The sequence below is a fragment of the Melospiza georgiana genome, chromosome 1 (assembly GCF_028018845.1).
Source record: "Melospiza georgiana isolate bMelGeo1 chromosome 1, bMelGeo1.pri, whole genome shotgun sequence".
In the NCBI taxonomy this organism is placed as follows: Eukaryota; Metazoa; Chordata; class Aves; order Passeriformes; family Passerellidae; genus Melospiza; species Melospiza georgiana.
In genome coordinates, this window is record NC_080430.1 from 47,234,163 (window position 1) to 47,250,416 (window position 16,254).

The 16,254-nt window shown below is 36.6% G+C and overlaps 1 protein-coding gene across 1 annotated transcript in view; it reads right to left on the reverse strand.

The window, feature by feature from the left end:
- Positions 1-516: 516 nt before the first annotated feature.
- The window catches only part of DPY19L1 (dpy-19 like C-mannosyltransferase 1), a 44,537-nt gene continuing 28,799 nt past the window's right edge, over positions 517-16,254 (reverse strand). The window contains exons 15-23 of the mRNA XM_058022203.1: positions 15,576-15,677; positions 14,814-14,885; positions 13,389-13,438; positions 12,752-12,776; positions 11,036-11,155; positions 5,540-5,714; positions 4,680-4,779; positions 3,154-3,279; positions 517-2,106 (exon numbers count right to left, since the gene is read on the reverse strand). Coding sequence (XP_057878186.1) covers positions 1,950-2,106; positions 3,154-3,279; positions 4,680-4,779; positions 5,540-5,714; positions 11,036-11,155; positions 12,752-12,776; positions 13,389-13,438; positions 14,814-14,885; positions 15,576-15,677 — 927 coding nt within the window. The 3' untranslated portion in view covers positions 517-1,949. The remainder of the gene's footprint in view (positions 2,107-3,153; positions 3,280-4,679; positions 4,780-5,539; positions 5,715-11,035; positions 11,156-12,751; positions 12,777-13,388; positions 13,439-14,813; positions 14,886-15,575; positions 15,678-16,254) is intronic.

Consider the following 16,254-nt stretch of genomic DNA (forward strand, 5'->3'; position numbering starts at 1 on the left):
GACAGGAAATTCCTAACATAGGATACCTGATTCAAGAATTCACAGGTTTCTTCCTCACAGTCATATGTTGCATTTTTTACTCCGTATTTTTTCATTACTAAATTTTATCACATTAATATCAAACAGATGAAAACAATTATTTGGGTTTCAGAGCAGCTTAAATGAGATGAACAGCATAATATCCCTGGAGATGAAAATTTGCATGTCTGGCCATGTACCGAGTAAAAGTCACCTCCTCAACAAATGACGAACATTTTTATTAAAGCACATCTTTGAACTTTTAACTTTCAAATGTTTCTTCATTCCACCAGTCTTTTCACGTACTCCTGCACTGATATTTTGAATAAAAAGGAAGCCAGAAAGAGGTGTGTGATTTTGGTTTAATCATCTGCAGCCCTTCTGTGCACTTTTTTAGTTGAAAGTTTGGCTCCAATCGTATCTGCTGTGGTAACTGTGTTAAACTTCAGTTTAACAGACATAAGAGAAGTGTAACACCTACCAGAAACATGAGCACAATTTCCATCTTTCTCTTTTTTATTTAACCACATAAGTACATGTCAACAGTTGGCATAAACTTCATAAAAATACAGTACCTTTTTGTGCCGAAACACTAGTCACAATGTTTATATAAAGACTTTTTCCTGCTTCCTTGAATTCAATTAACATTTTAAAAAGTGACTTCCCAAAAGCCCTTTTTTTGTGAGTTTCCTTATAGAAATTTTTCCAAAATCTGTTCTGTAAAAGTTAAAAAGCTAATGCATTTTCAGCCATTCTCCCTCACCCTCTCAATAAAACAGATTATAAAAAAATAAGATGTTTTAGAATACTGATCAGTCGTTATACTACTACTTTATCACAGGTTCCCATTTAATTGACACTGTTACAGGCGTGATGGATGGTGTCCCTATAACATCCAGGATCTCCAGATGCCATTAGGGCTGGAAAGACCAGTCACACCAATAGACTGATGTGAACAAAAAAAACCAGTTGAAACAAATCCAAACCATGAACAACACACGGCGAAACATCTTAGACCTTAGCACTCTTATGATGCAGTAGAATCACAATTACTGTGATAGCTCCCAATGGCAATAAACATACAAAAATTCTACCAAGTCAGATAAACGACTAAAGGGCGTCCTTGCACTGGGTATCTCGGAAAGTGAGCTCTCTATTATCTAATTATAATACTGGTGTGACATCAAGATGACAGAAAAACAGCAGAACCAGTCTAATAATGCTGGAGCAATTATACCCACACAACTGACTACACCCATAGCACAACTGGGATAAATTTCGTTTTTCTTTAATGCTGATGAAAAAGTCCAGGCAGGATCTAATATATGGGGAAAGGAAAAAGGGCATTAAATTTTGAAAGTAATTTCTTATCAAGTTAGGCGCTGAAGGTCTAGTTAAGGCAGTGAAGGATTTATTTTAGTATCTTTCTAAGGCTATGACAGATTTTTCCTGAATAAAGCATTTTCCCTTAAAAATTTCATGTATATTATGCCAGCTTATTCTGAATGCATAAGAATGCTAAAAACCCTTGGACACTGAGAAGCTAAACTATTGCTTACTGCAAATATTACCCTTATTAGTCTTCTTTTTTAATATCAATAGGATTCCAATAACATGCACCAAAAAAATGAAGTTTCAAGTCCACCTACAAACTTTTCCATAGCTACTTTTAGCTCTTTTTGGATCAGTGTTAAATAAAATGTGCAAACATATAATCATTTGCATAGCAAATTTCAAGGGACTGACCCTGAAATAGAAATCCAAACTGTTAGGTTTAAGATATTTCTATAATCAGAATTCACTTAAAATGGTAAAAAATAAAATACACATTTTTCCATTTTAAGTCTAGTAAAAAAGATATTTCTGATTTAGAATTCTTACAGTTACTAGTTTAAAGATTTGAAAGACTGATGCTTCATTGCATTGAAATGTTATTCCTTTGGAATCTTCAAGACTCTGTAATTGCTATTTTCAAATACTGTGATGAAATATGGCCTGGAATCCTTGCTCATAAGGGTACATAAAGGAATTTTTCCTCTATTAGCAGGATCTTCGACATCCCAAATTTCAGGCATACTGCAGCCAGGCCTAAAAAACAGAAATATGAAAAGAGAAATGAAGAAATGCCATAAAAAACCCATGAAGCTTCCTTCATAGTGCCCCCGTGAATACTTGATTGTGCCATCTGTATTTTTTAGAGTTTGTCTCTGTACTAGAAAAATTATCAGATTACAAAATCAATAAATATAACAGAAATTTAAAAATAGTATTGAGAATGGCTTTTGTGGTTATGTAATTAATAAAGAATTAATTTGGAAGAGGAAGCACATAAAACGACGCAAATTATGCCACACATCATACATTACCAGGGACCCTTAAATCTTCCTATAAAATGGAGTGTGATATACATATTGCTAACATTTCTAAAGAAAATTCAGGAAATAAAACACCTTAAAAAAAGTAGTAATTCCTTGTTTTTTATAAAAAATCACAGCCAACATCAATTCCCTGTAAAACTGCCTTTCAAAGTTATAATAACTGTGAATATTCTAATTTTATCAAAGATAGCAGAAAAGAAATTGAACACATACATTTAATTTTATTCTAAATGAAAAAAAATCCAAACTAATTCTGCTCTGGAGGCCAGAAAGAGAAGGGGGACCAAAAACCAAGGGGGGGGGGGGGGTGAGGGGGGCAGTAAAAGCATAGCTCTTTCTGGAGAACATCTTAAATGTAACAAAATTTTTATTGACTATTAGTGGTCATAACATTTTGGTGCTCCAACTATCTTTTACTCTGCACCTTTTATTCATACCAGGCTTTCATTATACACACACATCTGTTCTTGCCATCAGAGAATAACTGCTTCTTTCCTTTGTAATGACTTCTTTCCTTCAGGGTTTTACAGTTTGAAGTTTAAAAACTCATACCACAGAGCTTCCCAGGTTCACACACAGAACACAGGGCTGCTAATGAGGGTAAAGTCAATTACATCAGTTACTATCTACAGATGCTGGACAAAAATGTATTTTGGACACTTTTAATAAATAAACCACAAATCAAAACTTGATATGAATTTTAGACTACATATTTCAGAAGTGTATCATTCTTGTGAGAAAGAGGGAGATCACTTACTTTTTTCTGCTTACACACAATGACTCTTCAAGGATGTAGTAATTCACTCCTAGTTTTATCAAATCTCTTTTTACTTGACTTGCAGGTTTTCGACTGTACATGGAATACACTACTTTAGTTCTGGCCCTTCAAAAAGAAAAATCTAAGGGTTAGCTGCAATAGAGCATGAAAATGTAAGCTTTAACCTTAGACTGGAGAGGAAGGCTTTTTTACTTCACAAGGTAACTATGCCAAAGCAAAGTTTCCATAAATAGCGCCATTTGCTGAAGTACGATCATGTCTTCAGAAATATAAGGATTCCAAGAACAAGTTGTACAGTTTTTCTGTAGCAGGAGACAACTGTGCAACAGGATCCATGGCTACTGTGAACTGCAAGTGTAAAGATGTCAAAGCAATGCATTCACCATGGAATACTCAGGACTAGAAATGAGCTTGCTTGGACTGGGGTGATCAGGAGGAATCAATCCTGTGCCAAGTCTCTCCACGAAAGATCCCCATCGCTGTGGGTCACTATGTCACACTGCCCTTGCTGGGACATTTTGAAATGCAGAGCATAAGACCTGGAGTCCACCTACAGTCATCAAGCCAAATCAGCCCTTGGACACCATGATCCTGTTTTGGAAGTAGATGACCTTTAGGTCCCTCCAAACCAGGCCAGTTCACAACATATCCAGCAATATCCTCCTCTGAATGTGCAAAGCATGATGCTCTTAAAGCCCATCCATCTTCTGACACTTAATACAGGTATTGCCTGCACCTTATTTTTCCCATAATTTTGTAACTAGGACAGAATATTTCAGTTGAAAGGGACCTGCAGTGATCATCCCAGTCCCACTGTCTGACCAAAAGTTAAAGCCAGTTAATGCCAGGCAGTGAACTAAGGACATAAGGCATGTAAAAAAAATCCCTGCCCTTTCTCTTCTATCCCCCTCTATCTTGCTGCCTTCTTGTTGTGTTGGATTTCTTTCAAGCAGTTTCACCAAATTAACAAAAAAATGATGCTACACTATTAAATTTAGTAAAAGAAATTCATGACCTTTTCAGATAAATCAATTTCAATTTAGGCAAATATCCTGATTTTGAAAATAACACGAGTACAAATCTTAGTAGCTCCATCCCAAAACTTCAGCTTCAATAATTAACCAATTATCACAAAAAATGACAGCCCATCACAGAAAGCTAATAGAAATAAATGCACTGGCTATCATGGAAAAAAAATTATATCTGTCTACAACGTCAGGAGTAATTAGAATGAAGAAAGGATATAACTGAACTGATGAAATCAAATTCCTTAACTTAATTCTGATTTTGAAGTTTGAAGCCATATCTGTCCCTAGAGTGTATCCTTTCTGATGAACACAAATCCTCAAGAAATAATGTGTTTTCATTCTGACTGAAATAACAAATCCAGTTCTGTGAGATTTCAACAAATTTTACAATATAAAACAATGCCATTCCTATTCTTTATTACAGACATTATGAGAATCAATAGCAGACACAAATAAAACCTCAACTGCAAAATTTACCTCAATCCTGCATCTTCATAGTGAGGATGATTTACAATAGGACGAAGTGTAGACAATTTGACACTTGCCATTGTAGGCATTGCTCCTGCAAAAACTGCATCTGAAATACACAATGAAGGGCATTTTTGAAATGAGGAATCAAACAATTAGAGAAGCAATTCAAATATCTGAGCAGTAATCCCGTAGGAAAACCATGAAAAGGGTAGGGTACTCCTTTTTAAAAGGCTGTATGTGACATCAACAGGAAATGCACAAAATCAGTGTTTTAGTTTGGGTTTTTTGTAACCTTGAACTCAATACAAGCAATTAGATAACTAAGCATCTAAGAATGGAGATTTAATTAACTCATTTTTCTTGAATGGGTAGAATAACATACTTATTAAAACAATTCTTTCATCAGTGTTAAATGGGCAGTAAAATCTCAGTTCACTATGGCTTTAACATATATTCCCTCTAGAAAGGCAAGTACCTTGTTTCCAGCCAGTTTTCTGACAGATTTTAGGAAAAGGAGGGGTGCAACCACAACACACATAGACATTTTTAATTCACCTCTAGCAAAACGCTGATCATGTACCAACATACAAGACCAGCATCATTTAAGTAAAAACCTATTTTAATTGGACTTGGCAAAGATGCTTTTGTTGAAAATACTCCACCAGTGGTTAGAACCTCCAGACCAGTAGCCAGGAGTCTAACAAAGACAGCTTCTGGTGCTTTTTTTCACTGGACAGAGCTTTTATATGGACAAGAAGACATGCCAGAGCTGCAGATAGTAGCAACACCTCTGCAGTCATTTGTGACAGGTTCCATGGTTCAACCCCACAATAAATGGGGACATCCTACATTATTAAATAGTTCACCTTGTCTGGTATTCACTTGTATCCACTCTAGAAGTTCTTCCTGTGGCAAATTGCTAAATTCTCCCATGATGTTCCACTGAGTTCGAAGGTTTGCAGATCCTTCTATTGTCATCAATGCTAGAATAGCAAAGACCAATGTTTTGGCCTGGACTTTATAGAAGAGCCATCCAAACAACTGAAATGCAAGAATCAATTAATTCCTAGACAACAATTCTGTAATGTTGTATGCAGAACAATTAATTTTTATTTCTCTATGAAGAATCTAACATATATTGCACTATAAAACATCTCTGCTATTTCTTCTCCACTAAACTTCAGATTATAATTCATAGTATTATAATATAGTTCAGAACATAATATTATATACAACATATACTGTATTTCAGAATGCAATTCCTAAGAATTACTCATGTTCAACAAATATTGCACATTACATTTGCAATTCTAAATAAATTTAAAAAAAAAGAATTTTAAAAATTCACATTAATGTAAATTTTTAAAGTTGAATGTCAAATCTCAGATATCAAAATCTGCAAGGAAAGATGATTCAATAAAGCTAACAGGACTTTAACAGTATTTTATCTCCTGTTTCTATCTAGAGTTTTTATCTTAGTATACAGATTAGAGATTGTACTACAAACTTTTGAAACATATTAGAAAGACAGACTTGGAAGACAGTAAGCTTAACGCTGCTTTATACCCCACTCTTTCTTCAACTGGGGCTTGCATTGTTTCCTAAAAGCAATTTGCTGGAGGCTCTAAGCAAATATTCATAAATACATGAAAAGGGGTAGCTAAAAAAGTAGTACTAAATTTGCTGTGTGGTAGCTTAATTTGAGCAGTAACACTTTATCACATCCATACCTGAACCATTAAATAAGAAAGTATAAACTACATTTTTTTCCCAATTAGAAGGCCCCACAAATCAAAAATACCAAACTCACACTAAATAAATACATTTAATTCATAGTACTGTTATTTGGGTTTTTTCAATTAAAGCATGAAGCACTGAAAGAAAGTCTCTCAGTAGAAGCTCCCACAAGGCTGACTACACCAATTAAGCAGTGTGTTTTATCTTTCTTATGAACTAACCACAAACTACCTCAGATTATTAAAATTCTCCAGTCACTTCTCCAAAGATACAGTATACTCTACTCTCATCCCTAAAGACTCACTAAACACTCAGAGAAGAACAGCAATACTATCCAGGGAAAGTTAATTTCCCAAACAGGCCTGACCACTGTGTGGATCTGGAAGGATGAAGTGAAATTAATTCATTTGTAGGCTGCTCTGCATGAGCAAATCTCCCTTTCACCAACAGCTGCAAAAATGTCACTTCATTGACATGTTAGAACTTCGACAGTTCCACAACTTGTAAAATCAAAGAAAATTACATTACTGTCACGTTTTTATAAAGCCTCATTGATGTTCAAAGTCTCTGAATTTAGCACTATTTTGTTTACACAAGGAGCCTAAAATGACTGAATATATATGCAATGCAAAAAAAGCATTTCTTTCATTGGATGCTGTTCCTTATGTTTTTTGGGGGTTTTTTAATCAATTCAAGCTTTTGGGTGGCTTTTTAGTTTTTTGGTTAGTTTCCCCAAATGAATACTTTAAGTATTTCTCCAGCTATTTTATTTTGTTTTCAAAATTTCCATTCAGGATAGCATCATTTTCCCTAACAGAAAGAAAAACTGTGTGGATGCAAATGGTCAAAAGTCTGAACAGTAACAGCAGAAGATCTGGGCCTAACTTGAAGAACAAACAGTGAGTTCCATGACAAAACTGAATCATCCCTAATTTAATTACTCCTCCTTGTTCAACCTAAGAGAAGTAAAGGTTCTAATAGCAGGTTTCTCATACTTAAAATGCAGCTGTACAGAAGAAGGCAGTTACTCCCTTTGTAAAGATGCAGCTACTTTAAATTTTCATTTCATTAAAAATCCTTTCTTGAAAATGTGTTATGAAGTGAATTACTTTCCAATGAAAATCAACATTAGGTCACTTCTTTTCACCAGAAAGCATTTCAGACAATGAAAATACTCTTTATTTGAAAAAGAACATTATCATTTTTATTGCCCATCAGCTGCCACAGGCTGCTGGTAATGGAAAAATGGAAAGTGCAGGGATTCACACAATGGGCTGAAACAACACAACATAACAAAATTTCTTTTCCGTGTGCAAACAGTAATTTTTAGCCTCAAAAGAAACTAGATATACTAACATACCACTGCAGATAAGCTTTCATGGCCTGCTAGATGAAAGGACAGTGTTGACCTCAATTGCAGTAAGATAAATGCCTGTCTTAAATTTGCTTAAATTTTTCTTGCATCTGTAAAACCAAACTGTCACTTATTAACTTATGTTCATTCAAACATCTAAAACTTTATCCAATGATATACTGTACTGAGCGTTAATCAATCATTTTGTCACAAATCTCATCTTCCTCCATCCAAGAAATTCTGGATCAGTATTGCACACACAATTAGATTTTTCAGCCTCACAAAACTACTTCTCCTCAGCTGCCAGTAGGATAAAAAAAGCTCATCAAAAAACACTTCATATTTTCCTGGCCCTACAAAAACAAGCAAACCAACCAAAACAAGAACAAAAAAAAGTTTTCTTATTGTTTGCTTAAGTCTTAGAGGTGACCTGCTCAATGGTGGCTCAGCAGCCTTATGGGCCAATGTTTGTGTACCACGCTGAAGCCAGTCCTGTACTGCTTGGAAGATTGTCAGCCTCTCTCTACTACAGCAAGCACATGTCTGTCAGACTAGGAAAAAAATCCAGCTTGTCTTCTACAGGTATCAATCAGCACCAACCTGGGGAACAGCTGAACAGGCAAAAGAACCTTCAGTAATAACAGGAGAAGGAAATCAATTTTATTTCCCCTTGTGCTGTTCACCTAAAGTTGGACTCACCTGAACACTTCTCCCCAGGCCCAAGCCAGGGCCAGGATACCCCCAAGCTGTATTATGTATCACTGCTGGTCATTTATCCCTTTCTGCACAAAATAAATGTCTGACCTGCAGCAATCTAAAGCCCTTCCCTAGCACTCATGACCTGTTTCTTTCAAGCCTCCATGATGCTGCAGTGAAGGAAGGAAAAGTTACTGGACCAGAGTCACCTGATCCAACAGGGGCAGCTCCCAGAGCAGGTTATCATCTGCAACTGCAGCTTCCTGAGAAGCTTGCTCTCACTCCACAATAGGAAACAGCAGAACAATCAAAGGGCCAAAATGCAGTTGGAAGCAGCAGATAAAAAAATACTGACAAAATACTGTCTACTGTCCTCCCTTCCAATAGTTACACATTTACGACACGTGGCATCCTCTAAGATCCAACATGCAACAATTATGAAAAGCACCAGCATTCACCAACTGGCCTGATGACCTCAGCTGCAGTACTAAAAACACACAACAATCCAGGAAAAATTACTGAAATGCTATCACTCTGGTGCTTTTAAAAAAAAAGTCACCATGCAGCTAAAAAAAATCAGCACAGATTTTACTGTGGCTCAAAATATATAAATACTTTTAGTCCTGAACTTCACTACAAAACTCTACTACTACTACCACACCACCACCACAACCAACAGGGCAGAAAAGACCATCAAGAAATATACAGTTAAAAAATAACTAAGAACAAATCAACTTTGGACAGCATTAATATAAATCATAACTGTTATCTAGAAACTGGATGTTAAAAGAACATTTTTTCATTTTGTTCCTCTGACTTCTGAAAAGCAGCTTCATTTCAAATTACTCAGAAACACCTTATGAAAGTTCACATAGAAAAATAACCAGTGCAACTGCTATTGCTTGAACAACCAGATCACCTAGGAGGATGCCTGCATTTCAAGAACAACTAAGAGCTGCAAAACTGGACATCTGTGAATCTTCCAGAATAGCAAGCATGTAGAGGAAATTTCTAAGTCCCAATTACAGGGTGGCTAAAGAAAGAGGTTTTGATAATTTCTTAGCATTTTATATTTTAACTGTAGAGATTAATCTGATTTTGGCAAATGAGTGGCACTTTAACCTATGCCAAGTACATCAGGCATCAGAAAGGGATGAGCACATTTAAGCAGACTGATACAGTGTAATCTGTCCAGTGTTATAAAGAACTACCCTTCTCTAAAGATCATTTAGGAAGCAGTTCAGTTTTCTGGGAAACAATTATTTGTTCAGCTAGCCCAACAAGAGATAGCTTTCTCCTCTTTGCATAAATCTGTCTCATTCACTCATCCTCCAGTTGTTTGACACGGGTATCAGCTGCTCCACAGACAGGAACTGCCTTCACCATAGCACCCTAATTCCCTTTTAGACACTTTCTACAACAGCACAGTGCATGCAGGGTGACAGGAACCTCTGAAGGCTGGTTTGAGCATGGTCACCCAGAGCCAAGTGTCCCTGATCCATGTCCAGCTCCGAATACCTCCAAGGATGGACCTGATTCTTTGGACACTCCACCACGTCCCTGGGCAATCTGCGCCAACACTTTTCACCCTCCCAGTGAAAAGGTTTCCCCATGTCCAAAGGGAATTGCCTGCATTTCAGGGTCTGCCCATCGCCTCTGGTCCTGTCACTGGGCACCACATGAAAGACTCTGCTATTTCTCCCAGCTCCGCACCATCAGCAAACTTGCTGAGGGTACCCTGTGCCCCACCCTTCAGTCCATTAACAAAGACATTGAGCAGCCCTGGACCCAGCACAGGCCCCTCAGGTTACTGGCCTTCAACCAGACTTGGCACCACCCATTTCTGGGCCCAGCTGTTCAAACATTTTTCAATCTACCTTTCCTGCCTGCTTCCCAGATAAAGGACTACTTACCCTACTTTTGCTGCATGTTCAAAGCTTCTAAAATAGCTATTTAAATAAGAGATTTAATCACGTTCACTTCTCAGAAACACAGATAATGAAACATGGAAAGCCTATTCTAAGACCTTTTATATCTGGAGGAAATCTAGTTAACATTTGATGTTACAGATTATTCAAAGTAGTAAGATTAAGTCTGAGGCATATGAGTTTTGATTTTTATGACTGAAATGTTTTCAACAAGCAAGACTTCAAACGAGACTTCTAGAAAGAATTAATAGGCAGGAAATATGCAAGGCAGTAAGCTCTGAAGAGCTGTGAAAACACAGTGTAAACAAAGACAAACACTGGATAAAATTAATAGTCAATAAAAACTTGCAGTGGCATAGAGGTGTGCAAACACAGTCAAATCTAAGAGATGTCTCCCTGTGCTCAAGCTTGATACACAGCATGCTAACTCATATAATAATGCACTTGGACAAGGTGCATAAAGCAAGACTTCTGCTTTATTTGGGAAGATGGGAGAATGGAACCATTTTTGACAAGCAATATAATCTGGTTTATTTTTATCTGGTACCCTCAGATTCAGCAATTACACACAGAGAAATCTGCTTTAGGACAAATATCTGTGTAACGCTCTAAGTACTGAGATAGCTACAGGATAAAAAAGACCTTACCTGTTTTGAACACACCAAGGAAGCCATAATGCACAGATGTGGTGTTAAAAACAGCTTTAGTCTCATGATTAAAATCGCTAGGACACTGTATGCCAACAGCTGCAATGCATGGAATACCAGCTGAAAAGAAAAAAAGAAACCACAAGACACAGAAACAAATTTGCATCCTTTTCTGCCTTAAACAGACAACCTCATTTTCAGTATAGCTTAAATGATGAGCTTGTCTGAAAGAGTCCAAGTCAAAGTAAAGATATTCATATTTCAGATGGTGATAATGACTTTCTGTAATCTTTTATCTAGAGTGCATGTAGTATGCTGACAAATGGAAGAACAGGAAAGAGAAATATTATCAATAAAAGAAAAAGGAGCTAGAGCAACAGCTAGCTATTAAAAAAAATCCTTAGCCATTAACAGGCTTCACTTAGACAACAACAGAATATGTAAAACTTCTTGTATAACCTCTTTATAGAACTTAAGAGACCCTGATTTTTAGTGCCCAAAATACACAAGTATAGAGTAAGAGAAGAAAACAAGATCATCCTTGATAATGACACAATCAGAGGCAGCTTGCTTTAGTCTTCTAAAAATCAGATACATCACTCATTACTCCTAACATTAATCTATGTCACTTTTCAAAGTTCTGTGCTATATAGAGGCATTTTTGCAATCAGTGCTTTTATCTGATTGATTATCATAGAATCATTCAAGTTTGAAAAAGCCTCTAAGGTCATGTCCACTCATTAATCTAACACTGCCAAGTTCACTGCTAAACCATGACCTCAGTGCCACATCTACATGTCTTTAAATGCCTGCAGGGATGGTGATTCAACTCCTTCCCTGGGCAGCCTATCCCACTGCTTGAAAATTCTTTTGGGGATTTTTCCTAATATCCAATCTAAACCTCCTCTAAGGCAACTTGAGCTTAAATCACAGACATCTACCAACTCTGGGCCACCTGATCCCAGTGTTTCACCACTCTCATTGTAGTAAGATTTCTTCCCTATAGCTTGCCTAAATCTATTTGATTCCAGTTCTAAGTCACTATCCCTTGTCCTAATGGAACAGGTCTGCTAAAAAGTTGTCCTTGTCTTTCTTATACGCCCCCTTTAAGCAATGAAAGGCCCCACTAAAGTCTTCCTGCAGCCTTCTCTTCTCCAGGCTGAACATCCCCAACTCTCTCAGCCTGTCTTCACAGGAGAGATGTTCTATCCCTCTGTTTTTGTGGACCTCTTCTGGCCCTGCTCTAACAGGTCCACGTTCTTCCTGTGCCGATGGCTCCAGAGGGGGACACGCTATGTTGCTTTGCAGAGTTTTACTAAAAAGAACTATGTGTACTACAACATTCATTATGGCATATCTCAAAATAGAATTTGAACATGACATGTCATGTGAAAACCCAGTAAAGGTACCATCTTCTTCTCAGTCTCCATGTGGAAAATAGAAGGTCCAGCCTAGCTTCAGTGTCTTTTGGAACAGGTACAGTAAAAGCCCAAGATTCCTCTCTTGCACAATCACCCCCATTAGCCAGTATATTCCTTTGTTCAACATTTCAGAGTTATTCTGGTGACATACCAGACCCAGCTTAAGATGAGGGAAATAATGATGCAAATATTTAGATGCGAATAAACCATATGTATGAGCATCAGCCCATTGCAACCTCAATGCTGAGTATTTGCATTAACACAGGAACAAAATTGTGCAGAAAAAGAATCTTACCTCACCATGGTTAAAACGTTCTTCTCTGAAAAAAATAACAACCCAAAAGCCATCATTATTTATGTACAGAAGAAATGGCTTTATAATAAGATAACCTCTAATGGCATTAGACAATGCAGCTAATCCGGTAAGCATGAATCAAGTGTTAGAATTTTTTTCCACCCCTCTATCCAAGTTTTGAAATAAATTGCAAACCATAACCATCTTCCTCAATCCCTGTATCTATCTGGAAATCTCGAGTACTGGTTTTAGCAGGTTTTGTTTAATTACTTCCATGAGATGAAACTCTGGTACCTTTATAACCATGATGAAATTAATGAGGGAAAAAAGAATTTGTATTTACTATTTATAGTAAAAAAGCCAAAAAAGCACATAAATACTGCTTTAGGAAAAGAGAAGAAAAGTAAATCATTAAATATAAAATCTATGCATAAATGGCTTTAAGATGTCTAAAACATGTCAGATAACTTTCATTTTAGTTATAATATAAAAATACCATTTGCAATACATCCATTCAGTTACCGAACTGCACATAACTAACCTTTCAAAAAGAACTTACATAATGTAGAATTCTGAAATTTGTAGCATATAGCAAATCAAAATTCAGTTTTACATTAAAAAAGAAGACAATACTTACTTTTCATATCGGCCTGTGTGAGATAAGGAGCCCAGAATATATTTAATTGCCTGAAGAAAACAAGAGACAACAAAAAGTATGAACGTACTTTCAAAAGCATTTTGAAGCATTTACAACATTTGCTAAATTAAACCACACCTGGGTAATCTCTTTTTGAGATAATGCTAAGATAAAAGACATGCAATGTTTTAGCCAGAACTTCTTTTAGAGGATGTTTAATTAGCCAGGCAGTTAGCAGTTATCCCATCTGTTCCTGTGCAAACTGTAAGTTGTTTTTACACAAACGATACATAATCAAATTTACAAAAACAGTTATAAACTCCAGTTTAGTATTCATCAGCTAAATAAAAGAAATTTCTTCTAACTGTCTCAGGACTGGACCTTTGCAAAAATCTTTGCAATGAGAATACAGAATTTTAAATACATGTTCTTGAAAACCTGTGTTTTTCTGACTGTATTGGGTTTACATGTCAAGGTTTCAGTATCAGGAGCAGTGCAGGGGTGGCTTCTGTGGGAAGAGAGCTAGGGCTGCTCCCACGTCAGAGGCCAAGTTCTAGACAGCTTCAAACCAGATCTACCACTGGGCAAAGCTGAACTCATCAGCAGCACTGGTGGGGCCCCTGTTGATAACATGTTCACAAAAAGGTAACTCTGCAGCATGTTTAAGAGAGAGCAGCAAGAAAACTGGGAGTGAAATGAGACTCAAGTCACCGAGGTCAGTGAAGGAGAGGGAGGAGATGCTCCATGAGAACCATGAGACTGCATCTTTTGGAGAACACCACAGTGATATAAGTTGTTTTTCTTTTCCCCTGGAGGGCAATGAAGGGTTATGGTTGAGCAGACAGAAATTCACCTGAGACCTGTGCACAAAGGAAACAGCTCCTGGCAGGAACTGCAGCTTGTGGACAAGAGCCCACAAAGCTGTTGCAGATTTTCTGGCAGGAGCTGCAATCTCTGGGGGACTCATGCTGGAGCAGTCTGTTTCTGAAGAACTGTACCCCATGGAAAGGACCTATGCCGACCCCATTCTTAAAACAACTGCAGCCTATGGAACGGACCTACTGAGCCTGGGGATGAGGAGAAGATGGTTTTAGCTTTTTGTTTTCATCTTGCATTTTATTTTTAATTCACAAAATATTTAATTTGATCTTCCTCAATTCATGACAGTGAATCAGAGAGTGAAGCCCCCATACTTATCTTGACCCATGAGATTTTTCTACTCATATTCCCCCATCATAGTGAGGGTAAGGAATGGCAGCATGGCTTGGCAGGCACCTGGCAGTCAGCAAAGGTTAACCCATCATATCAATTTCTTCCCATATATATGTCTTCCCATATCAAATAAATAAATAATAGCAATCCCTTCAAAAAAAACCCTGAAATGTAAGTTTAAGGTAAAGGTGACTCACGAAATCAATCACTTACCCTTTTGATGATTACCCCAAAAACCACCAGAACAACTGGTAATAGCAGAGTCTTTGTGTATCTTACCGGAGTCTAAAATGGAAATCAAGTTCTTTAATTGCTTCCCTTCATCTGTAATTATTTCAATCACCATTTAAAAGAAATTAATATAATGAGACCTTTCTGGAGTAAAATGTAAATGTAAACTCCAGTCAGCAATCATACTAAAGACATAATACTAGGGTCATCAGTAAATTATTTCCAGTTCTTTGGCAAGCCATTCAAAGATGAGAAATAGTTTATATCTCATCTGAATTTGAGTACTATAGGTTGACTAATCTATAAACATTCTAAATGCATATCTAGGCAGTGATAAATTAAAGGAAGTCTATTAATGCCACATGATGAACCTTCAATGCTGTTCTCCTGTCTAAACTTATCACGTAAGGCCCTTGCAGCTCTCAGTACACTTTCCATACACTCAAAACCAGGTACTGAGAGCCCCATAAAATCTTGTTTGCAGAACTGTAACCTTTCATTTATTCCTGAGGAAGCACTTCTGTCATTGAAGCTAGCATATTTCTTAGATCTAAAATCAAAACACTACTTCGGTTTAAGTTCACTTAAATGCAATAAACCCTATTAAATTTAGCTTTAGTTCATTAATTTATCTTTTCAAGTATGTATTTGAACTTATGATGGCAGTAGGACATGTGGTTCTGAAATGTTTTAAGTTACAAATAAAAATAAAGCAAGAAGTTCCCTCTTCCAAAATCACATTACCTCTTTTTCCATGAAGTCAAACTCAGCAGCGCAGGTATACATTAATGTATCAAAATCCTTGTAGCCAATAAATTTAGATTTCAATATATTTCCTATATGAGCCTGGTAGGATACACAGGAAACAAATACCAAACTGTAGTAAGCAAAAACAGTCCTGTTTTCCACAACAAAGCAGTATAAATATGATAAATTACACTGTATTGAGAAATATTTTTAATTAGAATTTTATATCACTTACAGTATTGTTACAAGAGCACCAAAAATCTACTTTCAGTGTATTAAATAACATCTTTGAGTCTAACACAGATGGTATGGTGTTATATAAAAAGCAGAAAACAGCAAAAAAATTAGTTCCAGAGAAGAGTGCATTGACAAACTGAGTAAATAAAGGTGTAGGTAGAAGATAGCCAAGACAAACAAAGCCCTATAAATCCACATTTAAAAACAAACACATAGAGCATTCACTAAGACAAAAGTATTTGTAATTTTGCAAATTTTGGTAATAAGATCTCGAAGCGATAATACATAATGAAAGAAAAAGCAAATATACAATCTCTCTCCCACTTCTCTAAAACAAATTCTGGAAATTCAGGAAAGTATATCAGTAAGATGTCAAAATCAAATATTAGGAATGACAAAATTTTTGTAAGATACCAACCAGATACTCTGATAATAGAAC